Here is a 12,500-nt window from a genome sequence, read left to right as displayed (position 1 = left end):
AATCACCATTCTCACGTTGTGCGATTCAGAATCGATTCTCATTTTTAAAAAATCAATTTTATTTTTATTTTTATTATTTATATATATTTTTATTTTTTTTAATTTTTTTTTAAATTAATCAATCCAACAAAACAATACACAGCAACACCATAACAATGCAATCCAATTCCAAAACCAAACCCGACCCAGCAACACTCTGAACTGCAATAAACGGAGCAATTGAGAGGAGATGAGTCCAACTCATACTGACTGGTACACACAAGCTATGGAGATGATATCAGTAGAAAAAACTGCATTTAGTTTAGATAATAATGAGTCATATATTGGAATATTGGATCCATTATTTAATTTTGTTTTAACTATTAAATTAACCAAAATATGACTTATTATATCATTGTGGAAAATATTGGACACAATGTGTTGTCAAGTTTATGAGATGCGATGCATGTGTAAGCCACTGTGACACTGTTGTTCTTTTTTTTAATTTTTTTTTTATTAATGTTTGTAATGATAATATCAATGAGGGATTTTTAATCACTGCTATGTTGAAATTGTTACTAATATTGATACTACTTTTAGATTTTTCCGTGTCGTGTTTGTGTCTCCTCTCAATTGCACTGTTTATTGCAGTTCTGAGTGTTGCTGGGTTGGGTTTGGTTTTGAAATTGTATTGCATTATTATGGTATTGTTGTGTATTGTTTTCATTTAAAATTTTTAAAAAAAATCGTTTTTGAATCGAGAATCGTGTTGAATTGAGAAAAAAAAATCGATTTTGAATCGAATCGTGACCCCAAGAATCGATTTTGAATCGAATCGTGGGACACCCAAAGATTCACAGCCCTAACGTTAATCAATTCATGGTAAAGTTACATTGTTTAATGCATCCAGCGGGGCATCACAACAACATTAGGCATAATAATGTGTTAATTCCACGACTGTATATATCAGTATCGGTTGATATCGGAATCGGTAATTCAGAGTTGGACAATATCGTAATATCGTATATCGGCAAAAAAGCCATTATCGGACATCTCTAGTAGTGAGCAAACTCGGCCATAAGATTGCGCCCTAGCACAAATAATACAACATTTTTTTGGGGTGGATTTGCTTATTTATTTTAACTCTTTTTATTATGGATGTTATTAGGGGAAAATCCACAAATTAGTCGTAGTCTCTCATAAACTGCAGGGTTCAAAGTGTAAAAAAAAAGTAGCGGCTTATAGTCTGGAATTTACGGTACATCAATTATGATGTTTATATTCCAGTCCAAATGAAGGAATTGTGCGACTTTCTGCGTTGCAGGTTGTTTGGCATCCCGTGTACCGACGTCTACGGAGCCCTGGTGAACCAGATCAAGGCCTGGCAGATTGAACAAAGCTGCTTAAACGCCGGAGAGAAGTGCTCTTATGAAGTCAGACCATTTTTTTTTTAAATAACCACACTCATAACTGAGACTCCATGAGGTACACTTTCACAGTCTTAAAGGTCTACTGAAACCCACTACTACCGACCACGCAGTCTGATAGTTTATATATCAATGATGAAATCTTAACATTGCAACACATGCCAATACGGCCGGGTTAACTTATAAAGTGCAATTTTAAATTTCCCGGGAAATATCCGGCTGAAACGTCTCGGTATGATGACGTATGCGCGTGACGTAGTCAGTTAAACGGAAGTATTGGTACCCGGTAGAATCCTATACAAAAAGCTCTGTTTTCATTTCATAATTCCACAGTATTCTGGACATTTGTGTTGGTGAATCTTTCGCAATTTGTTTAATGAACAATGAAGGCTGCAAAGAAGAAAGTTGTAGGTGGGATCGGTGTATTAGCGGCGGACTACAGCAACACAACCGGAGGATTTTGTTGGAGAGCAGACGCGCTAGGGTCTTGACTTCCTACGTCTCCGGGCCGCCAACCGCATCTGTGATCGGGTGAAGTCCTTCGTTGCACCGTCGATCGCTGGAACGTAGGTGAGCACGGGTGTTGATGAGCAGATGCAGGCTGGCTGGCGTAGGTGGAGAGCTAATGTTTTTAGCATAGCTCTGTGAGGTCCGGTTGCTAAGTTAGCTTCATTGGCGTCGTTAACACAGCATTGTTAACCTTCGCCAGCCTGGGAAGCATTAACCGTGTATTTACATGTCCACGGTTTAATAGTATTGTTGATTTTCTATCTATACTTCCAGTCAGGGGTTTATTTCTTTTGTTTCTATATGCAGTTAAAGCACGATGCTATCACGTTAGCTCGTAGCTAAAGTGTTTCACCGATGTATTGTCGTGGAGACAAAAGTCACTGTGAATGTCCATTTTGCGTTCTCGACTCTCATTTTCAAGAGGATATAGTATCCGAGGTGGTTTAAAATACAAATCCGTGATCCACAATAGAAAAAGGAGAGAGTGTGGAATCCAATGAGCCAGCTTGTACCTAAGTTTCGGTCAGAGCGAAAAAAGATACATCTTGAACTGCACTCTAACGTTCCTCATCCACAAATCTTTCATCCTCGCTCAAATTAATGGGGAAATCGTCGCTTTCTCGGTCCGAATCGCTCTCACTTCTGGCCGCCATCACTATAAACAATAGGGAACTTTGCGGAAATGTTCAGCTGACTTCGTCACGCTCCTTCCGGTAGGGACAAGGCTTTTTTTTGTCAGATACCAAAAGTTGCGATCTTTATCGTCGTTGTTCTATAGGCAAGGCAAGGCAACTTTATTTGTATAGCGCTTTTCATACACAAGGCAGACTCAAAGTGCAATACTAAATCCTTTCAGCAAAAATATGGCAATATCGCGAAATGATCAAGTATGACACATAGAATAGATCTGCTATCCCCGTTTAAATTTTAAAAAATAATTTCAGTAGGCCTTTAATAGCGTTGTAATCTTTCTGCAGTGGTGTGCCGTCAGGGCCAGCAAGGCCTTCTCTGCTGGCCTAACATAACTAGAAATCATGATCATACTTAAAGATACAATTATTTTTTTATTTACTTTCCCTAAATATTTAAAAGTATTCATATTATCTTCATGTCATATTTTGTTTGTTCCAGCGCTGTTGTTTTTAGTTTTAGTTTGTATCCAATCAGAATTCAGCTTGCCTATGTTGCCATGCTGTACCAAATCTGCCCGAGGCCTTCAGAATCAACAATGCAGGCGTCCGTGCAGTGTCAGTGAAGAAGGATATACAGTTGATAGACAATTGCGATAGCCAGTCAGATCACAAGTTGTTGACAGTAGCCTATCTAGGTAGCCTGAGACTGTGATTGGATACTCACTTGTCATTCTAAAGTGAGTATCCAATCACAAGTTCCAATTTAGCAGGAAGCGGGAAGTGCTGCGTCGTAGCCAGACCGGGATAGCAGAGAAGGAGAACAAAACGTTGATTAGGTGGCAGATATATATTTGCAAGGCCATTTTCAAGAAGGATATATAAAGAGAAACTACATCTTGTGAGACGATGTCGGCCAAACCCGGAAGCTTGCTCAGCTGTTCTGGCGATGAAATAGGGAAATGCTCGCCATTTCCACTCGAACCGTCCGACTACGAGGGGTACCACTGGTTTATTTATTTAATATTTTTCACTTTTAATATGTTTTTTGCTATTTTACTTTTGACAGTGGCACATAAAATATGTTTTAATTGCTGATGCGTTTTAATTGATTAGATTTTTAAATGTGCCAGAAAATAACTTGTTTTGTACACTGTTGATGTGTTTCAATAGCCTGTAAATGTGTTTCTGTATAGTATTTCTCCAGCAATGGTCATGTGGCGACATAAATTATGGTATTTTGAGAGAGGATTTTTGAAGTCAGACATCACTGAAGGCATAGGTGGGAAACTGTCTTTCTGAAGGTGCTCAGTTTGCCATAACCAAAAATGCAGAAGATTATGGGAAATGATAAAGATAACCGGATATTGATGGTCTTTGACAGCCACATTGAAACTCATTAGACATCCGCCAGTTGTTTTACTACGATTTTTATACATGCACCTACTGAAATGAAATTTTCTTATTTAAACGGGGATGGCAGGTCCATTCTATGTGTCATACTTGATCATTTCGCAATATTGCCATATTTTTGCTGAAAGGATTTAGTAGAGAACATCGACGATAATTTTCGCAACTTTTGGTTGCTTATAAAAAAAGCCTTGCCTGTACCGGAAGTAGCGTGACGTCACAGGTTGTGGAGCGCCTCACATCTGCACATTGTTTACAATCATAGCCACCAGCAGCGAGAGCGATTCGGACCGAGAAAGCGATGATTTCCCCATTAATTTGAGCGAGGATGAAAGATTTGTGGATGAGGAAAGTGAGAGTGAAGGATTATAGGGCAGTGGAAGCGATTCAGATAGGGAAGATGCTGTGAGAGGCGGGTGGGACCTGATATTCAGCTGGGAATGACTAAAACAGTAAATAAACACAAGACATATATATACTCTATTAGCCACAACACAACCAGGCTTATATTTAATATGCCACAAATTAATCCGCATAACAAACACCTCCCCCCTCCCATCCATACAACCCGCCAATACAAATCAAACACCCGCACAACACACTCAATCCCACAGCCCAAAGTACCGTTCACCTCCGTAAAGTTCATACAGCACATATAATTCCCCAAAGTTACGTACGTGACATGCACATAGCGGCACGAATGTACGGGCAAGCGATCAAATGTTTGGAAGCCAAAGCTGTGTACTCACGGTACCGCGTATCCAACTCAAAGTCCTCCTGGTTGTGTTGCTGCAGCCGGCCGCTAATACACCGCTTCCCACCTACAGCTTTCTTCTTTGCTGTCTTCATTGTTCAATAAACAAATTGCAAAAGATTCACCAACACAGATGTCCAGAATACTGTGGAATTTTGCGATGAAAACAGACGACTTAATAGCTGGCCACAATGGTGTCCCAATATGTCCGCTACAATCCGTGACGTCACGCGCAAACGTCATCATACCGAGACGTTTTCAGCAGAATATTTCGCGGGAAATTTTAAATTGCACTTTACTAATCTAACCCGGCCGTATTGGCATGTGTTGCAATGTTAAGATTTCATCATTGATATATAAACTATCAGACTGCGTGGTCGGTAGTAGTGGGTTTCAGTAGGCCTTTAAAAGCACAGGTTGGTGGGGTTTATTCAAAACTGTTGCCTAATAGGTACCGTAATTTCTGGGCTATTGAGTGCATATATATATATATGTATATGTATATATATATACGTATATATATATATATATGTATATACACACAGTACAAGCCAAAAGTTTGGACACACCTTCTCTTCATTCAATGGGTTTTCTTTATTTTCATGACTATTTACATTGTAGATTGTCACTGAAGGCATCAGAACTATGAATGAACACATGTGGAGTTATGTACTTAACAAAAAAAGGTGAAATAACTGAAAACAACGTTTTATATTTTACTTTCTTCAAAATAGCCACCCTTTGCTCTGATTACTGCTTTGCACACTCTTGGCATTCTCTCGATGAACTTCAAGCACACCTGTGAAGTGAAAAACATTTCAGGAGACTACTCATTGAAGCTCATCGAGAGAATGCCAAGAGTGTGCAAAAGAGTTTTTAACTTGCACTTAGAGATGTAGGGCAGACATTTTTGTATTGACTGTGAAGGTGTACCTAATGTTTGGCTTCTGTAGATAACATTTTTTACCACACCCTTGATTTTATGAACAGCACAATGTTTGCTTTTTTCCCCTTCCTTATACTGTAAACATCTCAGTTGGGATGTTCTCAATGTTTGTGTTTGACAGCCCAACTATAGAACAAGCAAGAAGTTTGCCTAATAATAATGATAATAATAATAATAATAATAACAATATTAATGGGATGTTAGAATGTTTCCACTATTTTCAGTTAACTTTGTCACCTTACCGAGTGAATTTAACATGTGTTGCAGCTTGTGTCGACTTCTCCCTACCTGATAAAAGCCACGCACACGTCGCCAAAAACGAAGAACGTCAACGACCTTCAGTTTCTTCTGGAGCAGTCGACTGTTTGCAAAGTGACTGTACGTTTTGATGTCATATACCTCGTTTAAAAAAATACTAATATGCATATTCTGAGAATGTATTATTAACCGCTGTTTTTAATCGTACATAATTAGTAAATATATTTGTTATTTGGGGATTTTTTTGTTTTTTTCTTGTTAATACTTGCTTAAACTACTAAATGTATTAAAATGTGTCACTGTTTTGTGGCGTTGTCTATTTGTGGCGGTGGAAGTTGGCACATTGTGTAAATCGTAAATAAAAACAGAATACAATGATTTGCAATTCCTATTCAACTTATATTCGATTGAATGGACTGCAAAGACAATATATTTAATGTTTGAACTGAGAAACTTAACTTAGAATTTAATGGCAGCAACACATTGCAAAAAAGCTGGCACAGATGCATTTTTACCACACTCAGTAAATGTTTGGGAACTGGGGAGACATATTTATGAAGCTTTTCAGGTGGAATTCTTTCCCATTCTTGCTTGATGTACAGCTTAAGTTGTTCAACAGTCCGGGGGTCTCCGTTGTGGTATTTTAGGCTTCATAATGTGCCACACATTTTCAATGGGAGACAGGTCTGGACTACAGGCAGGCCAGTCTAGTACCCGCACTTTTACTATGAAGCCACACTGTTGTAACACATGGCTTGGCATTGTCATGCTGAAATAAGCAGGGGCGTCCATGAAAAAGACGTTGCTTGGATTGCAACATATGTTGCTCCAAAACCTGTATGTACTTTTCATCATTAATGGTGCCTTCTCAGATGTGTAAGTTACCCATGCCTTGGGCACTAATACACCCCCATACCATCACACATGCTGGCTTTTCAACTTTGTGCCTATAACAATCCGGATGGTTCTTTTCCTCTTTGTTCCGGAGGACACGACGTCCACAGTTTCCAAAAACAATTTGAAATGTGCACTCGTCAGACCACAAAACACTTTTCCACTTTGCATCAGTCCATCTTAGATGAGCTCAGGCCCAGCGAAGCCGGTGGCATTTCTGGGTGCCATGATTGGTTATAAAAGCAGCTTCCATGATATGCTTAGTCATTCACAAACAGGGATGCGACAAGGGTCACCACTTTGTGAACAAACGACTGAGCAAATAGTTGAACACTTTAAGAACAAGCATTTCTCAATGAGCTATTGCAAGGAATTTAGGGATGCATACAAAGCCTTATTCAGCATTTTTAAGCCGTCATACCTCAAGAAAAGTGTCTGTGTCATTTACAGGGCGATGGAACGTCATTGCTTTACAAAGACCCAGCAGATAACACCAACTTCTGCAGCCTCCAAAACCTGGTGGACGGTCAGTAAATCCTTTAAGTTCTCATTTCAAACACGGCCTACAGTCATGTGCAGGATGGATTCAATCCAGAGTTTGCAAATCGGGCTCTAAACGGGGTGGACATTTTTTTCTTTACTAGGTGTATTTGGCAACTTTTACGCAACTGCCCAGAGAGCGCTAAAACGGCAAAGTCTGCAAACAGTATATCCCGCCCTCTTCCTGTTTCTTCTGCAAGCTGCGCCAACACAAAACACGCACAGGGTTCAGTTTTCATGGCTGAATCTCGAGTTAGCAGTTTCAAATAACTTTTGTTACGGTATTAACTCATTTTGTTAATGTTGCGGGTTTGCTCCAAAAAACTGTATAACCATGCAACCAATGATGGCTCAGTCGCAGATTTCGAGTTGGGGATGTTCCTTGCACCAACTCAAGGACAGCAGTGCACAGGGTGCAAACATATATACCAAGGGTGTCCAAACTTTTTCCACTGAGGGCCGCAAACGGAAAAATTAAAGCATGTGGGGGCCGTTTTGATATTTTTCATTTCAAACCATAACAAAATATATGGATCTTTTGTATTTATTTTACCTTTAGGGGTCCCGGGGAACATAAAGGGTCTCAGTTATTAAAATGTTAAAAATAAGTCTAATTTGTATTATTATTTTTTATTTAACGCTTACAGTAAATCTCTATATCAACTTAAAAAAAAAAAAGGTTTTATGGCTTTTCTGTCAAAAACAACTTTGTTTTTTATAGTAAAACTGAAATATGCAGTATTTAGTAATTAGAGCCCTAAAATATAAATAATGCAGGACACCATTGATTTTAATTATTTAATATTTTTGAGTCATCACAGTGAAAAGATAAATAAAATACCACTAAATATATTTGGGATCCAAAAGGTGCCCCACTCATAAAGTGATACATTTTTATTAGTTTTTGTTTTTTTTACTTTCATCACTTAAGTTACGAGATCAACTTCAGATATATCTGTCGATTTTACGTTTGAACAATTATTTTGTTTGTTTTATGCTCTTTTGTCAAAGAAAACTTTGTTTTTATATGGCAACTACACAATATATGCAATATTTACCACATAAAACATTTTAAAGTGAAAAATTTGAACTAATTGGAGCTTTGAAAATAATTAATTATAACATGGATTTTTTTGTCTTTTTTTTTTTTTGAGCAATGGCAAAAAAAGAAAAAGAAAGAAAGACAAAAGAAAAAAAACAGCCTGCATGGCAGCTTTTGTGTCAACATTGCAACTTTTTCTCGTTAGATTACACCTCATTCCACTTTTTTTAATGTTCATTTTTATTTTTTGCAATAGCATTTCCAGAATGTGTGGCGGGCCGGTAAACAATTAGCTGCGGGCCGCAAATGGCCCCCGGGCCGCACTTTGGACACCCCTGATATATACAGTGCAAAAATGAGTGAAAGTGAAAAGTAAATACAAAAAAATAAAGTATTTACAAAATGCAAGAATGAAAAAAATAATCTGCTACTCAAAAATCCCTAATCACTGATTATGTCAGTACTCCAACTCTCCACAACCAACCTGCTTACCTAGTTCCACTCTGACTGAATGAACATCCTCCCTTAAATAGTCCAAGCCTATCCCACTGACAGGAAAAAAGGGTGAAAAAATGGGCAAATATTTTGACTTGGGGGCCATATTGAGAGAAAAAATATGTCTGGGGGTCCAATGTGTATGTGTGTATAAATGATATGTACACATTTAGCTGTAAAAACCTGCTGTGCAGAATGTGTTTGGGTCCCTTTTTTTTCAGGAACACCAATACCAAAAGTCACAATGTCAGGTTCAAACACTGATGACATCTATTAAACAAGACAAGAAGCAAGGAATTAAACAGAGACAGAATAAAAATTTGGCTCAATGAGGAGAAACGTCTGGGTTGTACTCTTTTTACAGTTCCACCACGCTCTGACGAAAGATTGTACGACTCCTCTTTTATTTGGACTTTCCCTGATTACATGGCAACAGCTGTTTCTAAAGGGACGAGGGTCGTAAACAGCCTTTTGTTACAGAACAGTTCAAAGAAAAGGTCGTAAAACAGTTCAAAGAAAAGGTCGCCTGGAGGGGAGTCTGGTCCTGCTTCCTCTCCACTTTGTAGTTCTCGGGTCAAGACAATATCTGTCTGTTGATTACAATACATCAAAGAAACAGACCACCTTCATGTTGCTTCCCATCCTACACAGTGGAGTTTTACAAGCCAGCTCGTAAAGACAGCTTTTGTCCTCTCGCCGGGAACTCATGGCAACACAAAGTTTTGTGATACATTAGATCAGGGGCGTCACTAGCTTTTAAGGACAGGGGGGGCTTAGCCCCCAGGAGATGCACAGGATGCGAGCGAACGTAGCGCACGAGCACAAAACTTCACAAACGGCTAACAAAAACTTAGAAATTAATCATTGTTATTATTATTATTTCAGTGGGTTTATTTTCAATCTGTGTTCAGTACAACAACAAACATGGGTTTGCACAGTGACATTTAGTTTACAGCATCAACAAGAAACAATGACTTGCATGATCCTTCAAGATACACTGAAACACAATGAAAGTCATGGCATTAGCCTCTATGTTATTACTTCACAACATAGAGGCTAATGCCACCACTTTAGCTCACAATACATAATACATAAATATTTGTTCCCAAATATTTTGAAGTTGCACAGATTACATTCTGGGCACATATGTGACTAAAATGGTTGTAAATTCAAGCCCTGGAAATATTACTTAATTACTTGAATTAAAGTAATATCTGGATCGGGATCATTTGGCTTGTATATAATATATTTATATATATATATATATATATATATATATATATATATATATATATATATATATATATATATATATATATATATATATATATATATATATATATATATATATATATATATATATATATATATATATATATATATATATATATATATATATATATATATATATATATATTTTATGGCAAGCCGTTAAGGAAATTAAATATGTATGGAAGTGTGAATAGAAATGAGAAACTTTTATATATACTGTAAATGAGAAAGACTTACAGTCTGTCTGCTGATCTGAAAAAGAGCCAAAGCTGTCAAAGAGCTGAGGGACCATCTTCAAAGTGCAATGCTGAAAGAAATAATGCAAACAATAAAATGTAACTTTCAGGGCTTGAGATTAACGTAGTCCCGTCGTCCCGGGGACGGTAAAAAAATGCACGGGGCAAAATTAAATGCTCCCCGGGACGATGGCTTTTAACCATTTTTTTTCTTTTTCTTTTTATGTATTTATTAATTTTACATTTTATATTAAATGTCTTGGTTTTTCCACCCTCTGAAAATTCTACAACAAGCCATCCTATAATAATACAACAGCTATTAATGCAACAAAACAATAAAACAAATATATTTAATGATGTTGTTTTCATTATTTCAACAATAGGCTAATGTATATTACTTTATATAGATTCTACAAGAAACAAAACACTTAAAAACTAAATTATTTACAATTGCAGACACAAGGTTCTTGTTCTGCAGTGCTGTGTGCTAATGTGCTTCGTACACCTGCAGGACCTCAAGCAAGGTCGCAGAGAAAATGCGGACTGGATTTTGAGTGATGTGAGAATTTTCTATTTCAACAAGTCCAAGGACCGCAAGCAAGGTCGCAGAGAAAATGCAGACTGGATTTTGAGTGATGTGGGCATTTTCTATATGAACAAGTGGAATGGATTGGATACCGACGCACTAAAGGGGCTCTCTACCTTACGCTATGAAGTGAGGGGAAACTGAGTGAATAATGACAGGTTATATGATTATTTATTTAAACTCATATTCGGGCCACTTTATAATGAATATGTCAGCATGTATTTGTAAAAAAAATATATATACACTACCGTTCAAAAGTTTGGGGTCACATTGAAATGTCCTTATTTTTGAAGGAAAAGCACTGTACTTTTCAATGAAGATAACTTTAAACTAGTCTTAACTTTAAAGAAATCCACTCTATACATTGCTAATGTGGTAAATGACTATTCTAGCTGCAAATGTCTGCTTTTTGGTGCAATATCTACATAGGTGTATAGAGGCCCATTTCCAGCAACTATCACTCCAGTGTTCTAATGGTACAATGTGTTTGCTCATTGGCTCAGAAGGCTAATTGATGATTAGAAAACCCTTGTGCAATCATGTTCACACATCTGAAAACAGTTTAGCTCGTTACAGAAGCTACAAAACTGACCTTCCTTTGAGCAGATTGAGTTTCTGGAGCATCACATTTGTGGGGTCAATTAAACGCTCAAAATGGCCAGAAAAAGAGAACTGTCATCTGAAACTCGACAGTCTTTTGTTGTTCTTAGAAATGAAGGCTATTCCACAAAATTGTTTGGGTGACCCCAAACTTTTGAACGGTAGTGTATATATATATATATATATATATATATATATATATATATATATATATATATATATATATATATATATATATATATATATATATATATATATATATATATATATATATATATATATATATATATATATATATATATATATAATTTATTTATTTTTTTTAACACTAAATTATTTAGGGGGGCTTAAGCCCCCCTAAAATAGGCCTAACAACGCCAATGCATTAGATACATTTATTCAGACACACAATGTCCGGTAGAATTCTAAAAAGTTACGACAGACCACCTAAGAAAAACAGAATGGAATTTTACAGTTTTTTACTGAATGGGACACCCAAAAATGTACATGAAAATAAAGAAAGTGGGATTTACAATATTAACTATGAACAATAAAACACTGAATATTAACAACATATGAACATCGCAAAGTGTGATGAACACCTACAATATATTATGTTATCACGTAAAAATGTGCTTCCGCATCTGTTTCTGACACACACGTTTCGGGCTGGCTGCTCTGAACACAAACCCCGCCCACTCTGCTTTGTTCCTAGTCTGAGCTGCTGTGACATAGATTACCGTAATAACTCGTTAAACACCCAAAAGCGCAGATTTTGACCATTTAAATACTCTGTATAGTTCATGACTTATGGTAATTTAAAAACAGCACTGCACATCATAATGGCGGCTACAGTTTAGATGTTAAAGGTCTCAAAAAATAATGTAGAACGTCCGGCGGGCCGGATCGAAAATCTTAAGGG

At 37.1% G+C, this 12,500-nt stretch overlaps 1 protein-coding gene across 1 annotated transcript in view; it reads left to right on the top strand.

Annotated features, from left to right (window-relative positions):
* The window catches only part of wu:fc46h12 (uncharacterized protein LOC568958 homolog), a 34,451-nt gene that overhangs the window by 19,282 nt on the left and 2,669 nt on the right, over window positions 1-12,500 (top strand). The window contains exons 2-4 of the mRNA XM_062070577.1: window positions 1,304-1,412; window positions 5,923-6,033; window positions 7,258-7,333. Coding sequence (XP_061926561.1) covers window positions 1,304-1,412; window positions 5,923-6,033; window positions 7,258-7,333 — 296 coding nt within the window. The remainder of the gene's footprint in view (window positions 1-1,303; window positions 1,413-5,922; window positions 6,034-7,257; window positions 7,334-12,500) is intronic.

The sequence above is a fragment of the Entelurus aequoreus genome, linkage group LG14 (genome assembly GCF_033978785.1).
Source record: "Entelurus aequoreus isolate RoL-2023_Sb linkage group LG14, RoL_Eaeq_v1.1, whole genome shotgun sequence".
Lineage (NCBI taxonomy): Eukaryota > Metazoa > Chordata > Actinopteri > Syngnathiformes > Syngnathidae > Entelurus > Entelurus aequoreus.
Note: the sequence above shows the minus strand (reverse complement) of the source record. Positions and strands in the feature narration are given on the sequence as shown.